This window comes from Ambystoma mexicanum, chromosome 6p (genome assembly GCF_040938575.1).
Source record: "Ambystoma mexicanum isolate Mex_15411 chromosome 6p, UKY_AmexF1_1, whole genome shotgun sequence".
NCBI classification, from domain to species: Eukaryota; Metazoa; Chordata; class Amphibia; order Caudata; family Ambystomatidae; genus Ambystoma; species Ambystoma mexicanum.
The window spans coordinates 650152702-650167117 of NC_090935.1; the positions used below are offsets into that span (position 1 = coordinate 650152702).

A 14416-nucleotide genomic window follows, 5' to 3' on the forward strand; every position below is an offset into this window, starting at 1 on the left:
TATTGTCCTTTCCTCTCCCTCCAGGTATGACGATGGCCCCAGAAGTACGAGGTGATGGAAGAGAGTCCAATCCAGAAAACCTACAAGAGGTAAGTTGGATTTCCGATTGATGCGCAAAGTATGCGAGTTGCGCTGCCCAACGTTTAAAGTTTATGCAATTGCTAACCTTGTGCTTTCTGTCTCTTTTGCAGGTGCAGTCCATTGGTGTTTGATGGCGAGCGGTACTCTGAATTCCTGCTGGCTGCCAGATGGAAGGAACCGCAAGGATGCTGCGCTGGAAGATGACTCCGTGTTGACGGACGTTCGGGTCAGGTAAGGATGCAAGGAGCTGCAAGAGGTGGAATCGAGGAGACAGGTAAGGGGTGCTCGGTAGCTGTAGAGTTGGAAGCAGTTGTACTGCTTCAAGCAATGGCGTGGCTTGCCTCTGTTAAGTTTTGCGGAGTGACTGCAGAGTTGGAAGCGGGTAGGAGTGCTTCCAGCGACGGCGTGGCTGGTTCCAGGTAAAATGCAGGATGGACTCCGGAGACTACAATGTTCGTGCTGAACTGAACAGGTAAGGATCTGTAGACGCGGTAAGCGTTGCGCTGCTCCAGCAGACTAACGCGAAGCACCAGCATGCGGATGGGGCTGGCTTATGTAGCCTGGCCCCAGACACTCCCATTAGGCCCCCATTAGGCCCCAGAGGTAGAGTTGATGGCCGTACATCAAGCCATCCTCTCTGCAGTACACCACCAACTCAAAGAACTGGCCATAATCACTGACTCGAGGCATGCTTTGTGCTAACAACAAACCATTAGAAAATGGAAAATTGATCAAGTCTGTTGATGAATTGGTGAGCTCTAATGGGATGACCATATATTGGAGAAAAAAAATAAGCGGTCATTCCAAAATAGAGGGGGCTCTGCAGGGGGATTTCATAGATAAAGAATCCATGCTGGGTGAAATCCAAGTCACAGCTGTAACCAGGTCTCAAACTCGTGCCAACAGTGAACTCTCAACTGCTCAGTGGAGTAAAGATACCCTGGATGTAGATTTGATCACCGCACAAAAAGAGGACCCTATCAATGGACAATTCGATCAACACATTGAAGAGCCCATGAGTTTTCCTCTAACAGAATCGGATTATACCAGTGAAGAGGATCTCCAGGTGTTGATGACATTTACCAAAATGTTTCCAATCCAAGACAGTTTATTGGTATGAAGATCTCTATCTGGATGTGACCAGTGGGTGGTACCTACCTTATTCCGGAGCCAGATGTTGAATCACGCCCATGACGTGGCCAATGCCGGTCATAGGGGTTTTCAGACAACATTGGAAATTTTGCGAGGGGTTGCATACTGGCCACACATGGACCAGAACCTCAATATATATATACATTGGTGGCTGGTGTGTGCACAATTTCAGCCAAATTCCCCCACACACACAGAGCTCCCCAACAAAAAAGGGGAATGACACTGCCTTGGGCAGATTTGCAAGCCGATTTCATCGGGTCAGTGATTCACTCCTCTAGAGGAAACAAGTACATGTTGACTGTAACATGCTTGTTTACAACGTGGGTAGAATATCTTCCTGCTCGAATTATAAGGCAGAGACAGCTGCTGAACTAATGATCAACCACATCTTCTCTTGTTTTGGCCTCCCGCAAAGGACTGAGTCAACCAAGGAAGACATTTTTACCAGTGAAGGGATGACCAAGATGTGGGAGATTCTAAGGGTAAAGAGAAAACTCTACATCGCCTACCACCGGGCATCAAGCAGAGACGTTGAGAGATACAATAAGACAATTGTAAGCATACTGAACAAGTTTGCACCTAACGCTGGACCCAGTTGGGACATTCGATTAACGCTTGTCCTGATGGCTATTAGGTCTACACCAGCTTCTGCAACTAAGAAGTCTCCATTTAAGCTTCTGACCAGACGTAAAATAGTGTTACTTCAGCATTAGCTCTATAAAACTCAGGAGCAGACAATGATAAGTGCGTCCACCACTCATGAGTACATTGGGAACCTAAGGAAGCACCTGCCATTTGCTTTTGCTTATGCACAGCGCAAATTAGAGAAGTCAGCTGAAGGAATGAAATCGTACTACGATCCGAAGACCAAGAAAAGGGAATATGAGGTAGGTGACAAGGTTTACCTGTACAATTTCAGAGAAACCAGACCAAGGAACGAAACCAGACCAGTGTAAGGGCAAACACTAAACCATACATTCCCATTGGTTTCCCCAACAAAGCTTTAAATACCTTCCCTATAACTAGTTTTGACAGAACAACCAACTAATGCATAAAAATTGGTGTCTTCTTCAGGACCTATATGTAGCCAGCCGGCTGTATCACTTCACTTTTTTAACCAGGGATGTATGCCTCATGAGGTTCTCCTCCTAAGTGTTCCTAACTGGCTGTAGTGAAAACAAAAAACAACATGAATCCCTCAGTGACGTCAACAATAACGAAATTCCAAAATAACTTTCCTGAACTGATAAACTTCGAGGATAATTAATTATCTCCCAGTTGAGATTTAAACGTGGACCTCTGCCTTTGTCATTGTCAATATAGAGTGCAAGGTCGCCATATCCTGCAACAACTTAACACACAACTAAGGAACCCAACCTCCAGTTGCTGTCTAAGTCAAATTTAGAATTCATGTGACCCAAAGTTAAAGAAGTTTAAAAAAAAATACCCGTTCCTTAAAGCTCTGCCAGTTTCATTCAATACCCACAAAAATGAGATTAGGAAATCCATTGATAAACACTGGCACATATTCCAACTCGAAAATCCTACATTACCTCGTCCTCTGTTTGCCTACAGAAAAGGTAAAAACTTGAAAAAATGGCTGTCATGCACAGACAGAGTTTCGAAACCACAGCAAAATACTATTTCATCTATTTGGGGCATGGATCCACTGCAAGGGCATGACGATGTAAGGTATTAAAGCTGTGTTGGGGAAACCAATGGGAATTTATGGTGTAGTGTTTGCCCCTACCACTCTCCAGTTGACCAATTTCCAATACGAATGGTCTAACATTAGATCGTGACCTGTAGTGTTTGGTCCATAGTGACCATTGATGCATTTGTTGTTATCAAATAAGATGTTTGTTACGCAATATTTTGCACATGTAGAATAATTTTATGCGTTTTGTGTGACGCTGTATTTTGCACAAGAGTAACGTTTACATAGTTAGGGTTGTGATTATTGCTTCATAAGGTGACTCACAATGATAATTGGGAGAGTTGCCGAACATCATCTGAGTTGAAACTGCTGACCAAATTCCGGGGCGAGACATGGTAAGGACTAAAAACTTACTGGGATCTATATAAGGAGAATCAGATAAGGGGGGTAAATGCTGGAGGCAATTCTTGACTCAACCTGAAGAGGCATCTAACCAAGTCCTGAAGTTTCCCCCGAGTGTGCCGAAGCCTTGAGGACTTTTCCTGTGCGCAAAAACCCAAAGATTCTATATAAGTAAACTTGTCCCACCAAACCAAGTATTGTGTAATCTGTTTGAATAGTTTTACCATTATTAATTGGGTGGGCAGACAAACTAGATCCTTAGTATTTTTACTAAATAATAAATTAACTCCCCTATAGCCAGCTAAGGGGTGATTTTGTTGAATTTCTAACTCAAGAACATTGTTTCCATTGTGAATAACCATATAGTCTGCTAATGTAATTGGGTACTCCTATTTCTCCTTGCCAATAACAAAAAATCCCTAAAAGGAATGGGGGTACTAGTCAAAACGAAATTCCTAACTGTTCACCATTCCTCACACCCTGCCTTAAAGCAGAGGGGTGCTGAATGTAAACTACCTTGGTTTTGTGCTGGGGCAGAAAAGTGTCTTAAAAATTATAAAGAAGTCCCTGATTTGAAAAGCACACTCTCTACAGCGAGTGAGAAAGTGACTAAGAGAGATTCTTCACTGCATTCTGGTGAAGGAAGAAGGATTCTATATGTATAAAAAGTGTTTTGTGTTCCAACACTGCTAGCATTGCTTAGTGCACAGAAATACAGAGTGATGCATGTGTGAAATGTTTTTGCAAATAGAAAAGTGTATATCATTTAAATTAAACTTTAAATAGAGTGCCAAGCTTGTGACATTGTCATGTTTCAAGGTGCTACAAGTTATTAAACGTGAACCTCCTGCAAAGTGTTTTGACTGTACATGTTGTGGAATTAAAGATTCTAATCTGTGCTATCCTAAACCTACTAGTGTTTTCAAAGTGGGTGACAAGGAAAGTGTGAGGAAAGAAACGTATTTGGGCCACAGAGTGAGGTGGCGTGATTTGTGATCGCGCCATCTGGATGGGACTGTGAATGTTGGCTTGCCCACACCCAGAAAGAGTTCTGAACATTGGCCCGCGCCACATCCGGAAAGAGTTATGGGGGTCAGCTGGTGCCACACTGGGACAGAACTGTAAATGCCAACATGCCAAAGGTCAGGTAACCCACTAACCAATATAAAATCAAACTCTGCATACTTATCACACAAAAACTCACACAACCATCTCTCTCAGCCGCACGCACTTCACAACACTGCAACAACACATAAACCGGACCAACAGCACACGCGGCCTGTCACCGATCCAATACCCGCACCAAAGCTCAGCATCTGGTGTATACCGAGTTGAAGCTGCCAACAGAACACCTCTTCTCTCACTATCCTACTCCCTCTTCACCTTACTAACCCACCCCACCCCACCTTATCATTTACAGATCCGCCAGAGCGCCCTGGGACTAATTCCGTTGGTGACGGTGCGCGGTACAAATACCTTTAACATTAACATTTAACATCAACATATAGCCCACAGATTGATTACAGCCGCAAATCGGGTGTTTGCAAAGCAAGCAGCTTCCACGTTGTATTCTGCACCGTGGAAGCTGCTTGCTTTGGTGTATATGTATATGAAGGTGTTCATATACACCACTGTATATGAACACTCACATACAACAAAGCAAGCAGCTTCAACATTGTATTCTGCAACGTTGAAGCTGCTTGATTTGGTGTATTTGAAAGTGTTCATATACACCCGTGGTACATATGAACACTTCATACACACCAAAGTAAGCAGCTTCAACGTTGCAGAATACAACGTGGAAGCTGCTTGCTTTGGTGTATATGAAGGTGTTCATATACACCCATGTTCTCAGCAGCATTTTTGTAAAATAACAAATATGTCGTTATTTTACAAAAATGCTGCTGAGATTTCCGGATTGCACCCGTTATGACAAACAGGCGCAATCCTGAAGGTGCAATGTTGTGCACTACAAAGACGCCCAGGCCCACTTGAAAATACTGGTGGAGCCTGGGCGTACTGATTTGGCACAGTGAATCCTGCTTTTTAGCACATTCACCGTTCCAAGTTCAGAATCAGGCCATGAGGGTGCTCCAATAGCTTTATAGACCTGCAGCTCGGGCCGTACCGGGCGTTATGGTCCCTCATACCTCGTTAAACTCGGTCTTCAGGGCCCATAACGCCTGGTACGGCCTCGCTGCAGGTCTATAAAGCTATAATATATTCTTTCTATACGCTACCCTGGTTCTTGGATTTCATATTTCTAAAGAGTGAGGGACCAATGTGGTTCTATGAGTCACAGGCAAGGCTACATTGAACATATAAGGAATATTGGTGTGGCACAAAGAATTCCCTTTATTGATTTTTGCAGCATAAATATCTCCTACAGCTTCGTTAAATGCAAGGGCTGTCTATCCCTGGCTGTTCTCAACAATGCAGAGTGTGATGGCGTTTGTGGGGGGATTGTTGGCATCGGGCAAAGTATAACTATGCATCATGTCAGACCTTAGGTTGAAAATGCTGCAAGTCCTCAGTTTTTGAAGGCCACTTGGTGCAATATGTGGTTTGCGTGTTGCGAGATCCTTTCCCTCTCGCTTGTTTAATGACCGAAACAAATACATTGTTGGCACCTTGAATGTTCGCCATGTCATAGATGTATATTATGAGAGCACAGATTATAATTTAGGTGGCGATTGAGGCCAGCATTTACGAACACTAGACTTGCAATCCCGAGGTTTTAGCTTCAGCATAGGATGTTCACAATTGGTTATTAAGAATTGTCCATTTTGTTGCTTTGTGGGATTTTGCTTCAAATTTTAATTTATAAATGTAGTTAGTACGGACATTCCCAGTACAGAGTGGATGTTATATTTTATGCTGCTTTCTATCCGCTCTGTTGAAAGGAAACCTGAGTCATAATGAAACTGAAGGAACGAGGCTGACCCGTTTCTGTCAGACTGGAGCTCCAGCAGATGAGTGGTGACAAGGCCTCCGGGAAGGGCTTTGGTTCAGAAAGCAGTGCGCTGGGATTTATGGCACCTTGATCAGGATTCAGGACCACTGTGTTGACGAACACCCAGTGGAGAAACTTTGCTGAAAATGTTGGGGGGGGGGGGACATGACCTCTGAAGAAAAGGTGCCCCATTAAAATGAATGGGGACAAAATAGTGTGCCATGAAAGTTGGGGGGGACAAACACCACCGTCCCCCCCTAAAATTACGCCCATGCGAACACCTGGAGGAGACTTGATAAGATTTGTATAGCTATAAATGAGAAGTGCGCAATGGCAGCCAACACGGCTGCAAAGTTTTGGATTTGTGCTGCGAGGAGTCTTGAAAATGGCAGCACAGTGCATAACAATGGCGTGTGAGGCCTGGGAGCTGAAGATGCGCGCTGAGCGTTCTGGGCTATAGCAGAGTGTATATGCTGAAGGTCACCATTATGCTTTTAGACCCCTGCCTGAATGACCTATTGGGTGTTAAGGGCGAGAATGCCTGTAAAGTAATGCCTTTACAGGTCTATGTAACAGGCGGATAAGCATTCTCTACTTCCTGGGGATAATGCCCACTCCACTTTTAGTATTCACGTGGACAGGCAGGGGTTTGTTAAATTGTATATCTGCATTGGAAGGAAGGCGACCATCAGCCCTTGTGGGAATTAGATAAATAGTGTCGCTGAAACTACTTTGAAAATCCAGAGGTATTGTTTACATGTAGTAGGCATGTAGTAGGCACTTAGTACTTTTTTGCCAGCATTTTGGCACTTAGCACTTTATTGTCAGCACTTGTAGAATTGGCCATTCCAAACATTATTCATTTAATTACAGACGGTTCTTTATACAGCTGTTAGTAAATGTTTGGCCATTCCAAGTATTAGTTTCTCTTTTGGCAATTCAGTCAATTTGTTTACATGAATATATACTACAATGTATTTTTTATGATGTTATTGTGTGAATATAATGTACATTTTTATGCTATTATATTGATTGTGATAAATATTAAAATATGATGTTTATAATGATTATTTTCTTTGACTGAGCTTATTGTCCCCTTTCACCAGTGGAATCAACTGAGATTGATTAGAAGTGTAGTAATCATCTGTGTGACCTAATTTCTCTTGTTTCTGTGACTTTGCAGTGTGACAGATGTGAGAAACCTGAAGGTGTCTCACCCGCTAATCCCCAGAGATCTGTAATCCAGGTGGCCAGGACACGACCATCGCTATTGGATCCAGTTCCTGGGGGTGGACCAGCATGGGAGGATCACCTGGATGGTGGGTCTTCGGGGAGTGGAAGTGGGTCACGCGGTACCCCCTTCCTTCTAAACCCTTTTCCTCATCCTACCCTGTAGGATACTTAGAAGCTCTATTCCAACATGAACACTTTCCTACATTGTGAAAGACAATGGATGCACCCCAGAGCCGTGAACCTGACATGTCCCAACACAAGGGTCAGGCTGAGTCAGGCAATTGACAATAACTACGCACACCTGACGGTCCTTTCCCTTCCCCCACAGGGATAAAAGGCGGAGCGCAAGAGCACACTTTCAGCAAGGCCGAAGCACGAGGAAACAGCTACACCGAATTGGCAGTTCAAATGGAGGAAAAAGGCGGCGAGACCTGGAAGGACGACGAAGGGGGGAACTGTCCTTGCTCTTTTTAACTCAGACCCGCAAAGCCTCAGAAAGGGAAATCATAAGACCGGGAAGTCCAGCTGGCGTGTGGTGCGACAGGTGTCAACGGCACATGGGGCTCCCCCCTGATGATAGCTAAAGCGGGAGAAAATGCTTGCTGCCATAGTGCCGCCCTTGATTCACAAGACAAGAAAACTAACAGTTCAGCACAGCCGGTGAGTCGAAGAAAATAGTAAAACCGAACTATGCTGGGCCCAAGGTGGCAGGCAGCGACTTTGTTGAACAAATGACTTGTGTAAATGAACTTTAAAGAAACCCCAGTGAAAGGTTCAGAAGCAGAGGGGTCAGGCATTGCAGGGCGCTCATTCAAAGGATTCTAACTGAAGCATTTTTTGGGTTGTGTTTTTGATTTGTTGAAACTACGAAAACCAAGAGGTCTTAAGAGAGGCTGTAGTGAAGTGTCAAAGTGGTCCTACGAGGGTCGCGCAAAACGCCTAATCCCCTCGAAAGTCTTTGAAATATTGGAGAAAGGTGAATGAACTGTGAAACTGCCAAACATGAACCCGACAGAGGGATGCCAGCGTACTGAAGGGAAATGTACCCGTGAATATTGTGACAGGCCGTAGTGAACTCGATTGAGGGAGGCCAACATTGCAAGAGGGATCATAGCCCATTGGAGGAGGATACAAAGGGGTGAAGAGCAATCGCCCAATGTGAAAGATTACCAAAGGAACTTTTGTTTATTATTGTTTGTTTATTGTTTTGGTTTAGCCGGCCTTCTAAGGCAAGAGACTTACCAGGAAAGAGATTTGGCCCCAGAAGGTCCTGGCATTGTGGAAAGGGACTGTAACCTCGTGCTGGCGAGGCCTAGTAGTGTGCTGTGCTCAAAGGTCCTGCCTTGCTCTGGACATATGCTAAAAACGTGGGGAAGGGAGACCCCAGCCCTACCATCCCGATTTATCATTTGGCGAACACTTCTTTCTTTTCTTGTGAACATTATCCCAAACTACTTTGTAATTTAGTTGTAAGGATTGGCAATCATTTTTTTTTAGTATAGGCCCTTTTTATTTGAAAAGATGCCACTAGGACTGCCTTATTATTATTTGAGGGTCAGAGCTTGCTCGATTAGGTGTTTTTCTCACCCATTTTACAGTTTAATAAACACCCTTGAACTGTGATCACTTGTGTCCGTCTTTACTGTTGCCATCATGAGTTACTTACACAGAGCAAGTGAGTGCACACACGGCTTGCAGAGAGAGAGAGGGGGTTTTGGGAGTGTAAATTGGGATGGAGGATTGGTTGGTGTGAGGGGTATTTGTGATTGGGGGCAGGGTTTGTGCTTGGGGGATTGGAGAACATGGAAGGGGAATATTTGCACCATTACAACTGATTACGATCGATAAACTTAATACTAAAAAATAGGTACATTAAACCAAAAATGTAGCGCAGACCAAGCATTGTTCTGTCAAGCCATGGCCATCTGGGACTCCTATTAAATTGATAGCTGAGAGCACATACAGAATGTGCAAATAATGCCACCCTGGCTCTCTTGTAACCTAACATACACTGCCATTCTCCATGTTGTACCATGTGGCAATGGCACAGGGCATGAGTTAATAGACACAAGCCAAACCATTATTGCTATTAGAATCTCTTACAGCCAAGCACTCTCCATTCAACAAAACAGTGTTGCATAAATGCTGCAATAAATACACATTTCCGCCACAAAACTTGCTATTTTATGCATCAAATGTTCTATAATTTAGAAACCGCTTATGATTAATTTTTAAAGAGTTCCTAAAATGTTTGAAAAAGGCCCCAAAGGCACACAATGTTGTTTCTAAAAGAAAATGTAAATATTCACTAAAGCAAGAGTGTATGACTTTCTGAAAAAAGGTTTATAAAATGCTCCATGGCAATAATTGGAATATGCGTACAGTAAAGGTTGTGTGTTAATAGTACACATCATTTAGAGATTGATGCGTATCTTGGTGGTATAATTATCAGGCAGGAGACAGGAACCACTCCGGAGCCAGGTATGTATGAAAAGGTAAGCTTGCTTTATTGTTACAGTTGCAGGTAGGAAGGTAAGTAAGGAGAGCAGGTGACAAACTTCTACTCCCTCTGGCTCTCTCTGCCTCCCCAACCGTCATCCCCTGGAACCTCAGGCTCCTCACCACATTCCAGGCTCCACTTCACTCATAAACACACAGCACATCCTGCCAAGTGCTAAGCCACTACAACTGCCATGAATTAATCAGTCGTAAGCTGAACGAGTTTCCATTTACGTATACATGTAGAACTTTCCCCCTGAGTGTGGAAAGACACCACATTGATATTTCACTCAATGTGAAGATATTTCACCAACAGCCACAAATGACAGCGTGTTTTCATATTATTGTCAAACAGAACTGCAGATGCTACACGATCTTGATTCAAGTTGTGCCACAAAGAAAGACATTGAAAACTAGTTTAGACTGGTTAGTTTGAAGAAACAAGGGGGCGGATAATCAGAAAATGTCCCGACTTCCGGCTTGCAAATGAACTCTTGTCCTATTGCAATGTAAGCTTGTTAAGAAGGGCTGCCTGCTTGAAATTAACTCCCAGCACACGGTCCTACAAACACGCAAAAAGGGAGAGTGCTGAAAATGAACCCGGCGTCCCTGTAACCGCTCACCTAGAGGACCGTAAAGGCACATGAAGTCACCGGCCCATGTTTACTGCACCTCCTGGTGATACGCTTGCCAGAAGTGTTGCAGATTGGATAGATTGACATGCGATAGTGGGAAATGCATACATTATGATCATTGGTCTCATGGCGGCAGATCATGGGAATATTGTTGGTCGGAGTGTGGGAAAGATAACCTGATAGGATACTCTACTCAGCTGGTACAGGCAGAGATCCCTAAAATAATATAAGCAAGGCTGAATCGGAGCTTGATGGGGTAGATGGCTCAAGTAGTAGAAGGGTGACCCCACGTTGCATCACTGTCAGAAGGGCTGGCTTGCTTAGCTTGGCTGGATGCTTTCAGGTGTTTTGCTACTGCAGATGTCTGGCTTAGCCTGCTTGCATGCTTTGCTTCTTATCTTGGAGATCTGGGTTTAGTACACTCTTCTTTACTAGATGCAGGCTGGGAGTAGAGCTAGTTGGTTTTGGATGCTGTAAACTATAGGCTTGGTTTGGATACATTAAGCTATTTGTTGCCAATGTCCGGCTTTGGAGATAACATTGCAATAGTCTGCCATGTTTCACAAAGTCTGTTAAGTACATTATATTTCAATTAGCTGCGTCTTGTGTCAGTTGGGTTTTGCTGACATCTGAATGAAATATACTGCTGTGGTTCACATTACGTTTTCAATACACTAGATTTTAATCTCACTTTGGATACGAACTACAAACAAGGGTTTATTTTTGAATGCACGTATGAATTTGCCAATGTACGTAAGGGAAGGTGTAAGAGTTCCTTTAAGTATAGCGGCAAAGTAAGCATGCATGTCCCTTTCACCATATATATTAAAAATGACTGACATGCGATACAAGAGATGTTCCGCTAGACTGTGCTACTTTACAATAACTAGTGGGAATTAGGTGTAAATAATGTTTTCATGTAAAGTTCAAGCTTGAACATTTTTTATAATAAATCGTAGAGGGCTAAGATTATTCTGTCACCGGGCATACCGAATTATTTACTGTGGGCTGAGCCCCCAGCAGAGCGTGTCCTCATGACAAGGGCACGGTTTGACTGTGTCTGGTTATGGGCGGTGGTGGCAGCTTGGTCTGGGGATGGGGCCAATTAGTCTTGCCCTCTGTGCGATGTGCCATATGAGGACCTTGCCCACCTGTTCTTTTTTTGTCCTGCGTACTCGAGAGTGAGCGGCTCTGTGCTACAACCCTTGCTTTGTGAACTGGGTTTTGCCGAGTATCAGCCTGCCTTGATCTATTCGCCAATGGCTGAATTTCCACGTGTGGGATGGTCTCTTCTAACCTACCTGAAACTGGCACTTTATACTAGAAGTGTTTGCTTATGAGCTTGGCATGATATGAGGATGTGAAACATTTTATGGTTTTTAAACACTTTCAATTCTCTTATTGATTGATATGTATTTTTCTATTCTGTGTACTGCTTTTATGGAATGTTTTGCGCATTTCCGAAATAAACATGGTATGATGATGATACATCGTATGTTTTAAAATTAAAAAATGCTGTGAGCATATTACGGTTTTTGAACTGCTGTGCAAATGGATGTACTCATTTGAGCTGGATGTCCTCATTTAAACGAAGGGACTATCGAAAAAACACAAGGCAGGTTCTTCAGTGACTTTAATAAATCTATGTAAGGTACGTGCATCTATCAACAACGGTTTATTTTACGATTCTGAGAAGTGAGGCACGTGACTATATTTGCCGACTGAAACAAATCGGGCTGTACTATGAGGTAGTTGAGGGTTCTAGGTGCTTACTGCACAACACACCAGAACCGTATCCACTCCTTTGACCTTTTGAGCCTGATATAGCGCTTATACCTAGACTGTCAACTTAACTCGGCCATTGACTAGTTGGTGTAACTACCCCAGAGAGTACAGCTTAAGCTATTGGGTGCTGCACAAATCATGACATGGGAAAGACTCACCTGGAAACTGCATAGTCCTGGAACTGGGGGTCAAGGTTTATACTGAGCCAAAGGAAAGAACGTGCAGAGAAACAATGCTATGTTTGAAGATAAGATACTGGAACTTGAAGTTCAAGTCCTGTTTGAATTGTTAAAGAAGAGAACACAATTTCTGTTGGACACAAGCAGAAAGATGGGAGTTCTGAACCACCTGACAAACACTTCAAAATGTACAACTATCGAACTACATATGTCTTGTCTGACGGGTTTTATTTTTCTAATGGGTCATAGCGGCTGTAGTATACTAGTGGCTACAAAGAACACATTCCTGCACACTGCCTCTTACTTCTCAGAGATATTGGTCAGTACAGGCTTCCCAAATGCAGTTTATCATTATTCAGAATTGCAAGCTCTTGTGATGAATGTGCCAGACCAAAAGTGCATCCACAGGATTTCACATGAATTAACATTAGTTTGAAGAACCCTCATAAGTACATAACAATGTACAGGATATGGAAAGAGGATGGCGTGGCAGAGCGGAGAACAAGATGCAATTGTACCTGTGAATAAGATTTTTGGCCAGCTCTACATCAGCAGCTGTCTGGCACAAATGCAGACACTTTTTGAGCTCTTCTTTGTGGATGGGTTCATGTTTCTTTAACTTGTCTTCGATTTTGTTAAAATACAGATCTGAAAGGAAAAGAGCCACCATGTTAACTGTGACAGACAGTGTTCAAGTCCGCCTTCTAACAAAGGAGGAGGGTTTAGCAGTGAAGACCAATAGACCACTTTCCCGCCCAACAGAATTTCAGATGGATGAGCCCATAATGCTCTAGCTTGCATCAGCCCCTTGAGGCAGGTGACCAATCACTGCTTTCCCTTGTCTGGAGACTCGCACATTTGGGATCCAATTAAATCAATCCATCCATTTCATTGCAGGTTTAGTGAGTTGAGATGTATGTGCAAATTCAATTATACAATTCAAAGGACAACAGAGGGAAGCGTAATGGAACACGTGGGTTCATAAATAGAAGTGCTGAACATTGCTATTGATCAGTAAAATACAATGAAATATCGATAACATCAAAAAATGCCACAACTTTACAATCGATAGCTACAGAACCATAAATGAAGATTAGATTGCCCAACGTAGAGGGAAACAAATGTATTCCCTTTTTGAACTTTCAAACTGTATTTTTGAAATTATGATTATGTGAGTACCTTCACTGGTGCAGCAACGTCATTAGGAACAGTGATGCAGAACTAGCCTAGATCCAGAATGATCTGGTCTTTGTACTGTTGTGCGCAGAGTTCATCTCAACTATGAAGGATCTTAATTCATATTCCCTTCCGGAAAGAGGTGAAAGACACCTATAGGGCTACAGGGTCCTTGCTGGAATGACAAAGGCCTTCACACAACACATGATCATGAAAACAGTCTTTGAGGGGCTCTGAAAGAAAGGGAGTGACAAAGCACATCACCACGAGACACCATTTATCAACTATTAAAGTGACTACCCCAAACACATGGCTGCGTTTTATGTTTAGTCATGTGCATGGCTAACTTGAAGAGGTCAACAGAAAATGTGAATGTTTATTTAACAGTGAGGGAGACAACGCAGAACAACTCGAATCAGGATCTCATCATGGTGAGCCAGCCCCAGATTACATGGGTGTGGAATTTCTACAAAACTCTACTTGCCCATGGGTCAAAAGGTTCAAGAAATCTACTTGCCCCAGAACAAATCTGCTTGTCACACCTTGCTGGATCACATTTAGTAAAACTTAAAAATGATTCGGCTCCCTGCCACACAACCTCTTCTGGGTACCAAGTCCCTGTGCTTGCATTGATTAATGAACAAATGTACATACTAGAGTCATG

The 14416-nt window shown here is 43.3% G+C and overlaps 1 protein-coding gene across 4 annotated transcripts in view; it reads right to left on the minus strand.

The window, feature by feature from the left end:
• Positions 1-14416, minus strand: part of PTCD2 (pentatricopeptide repeat domain 2) — a 298424-nt gene that overhangs the window by 212798 nt on the left and 71210 nt on the right. For all 4 annotated transcript variants that reach the window (XM_069627512.1, XM_069627515.1, XM_069627514.1 and 1 more), the window contains one exon: positions 13095-13224. In XM_069627512.1, the coding sequence (XP_069483613.1) occupies positions 13095-13224 (130 nt within the window). The remainder of the gene's footprint in view (positions 1-13094; positions 13225-14416) is intronic.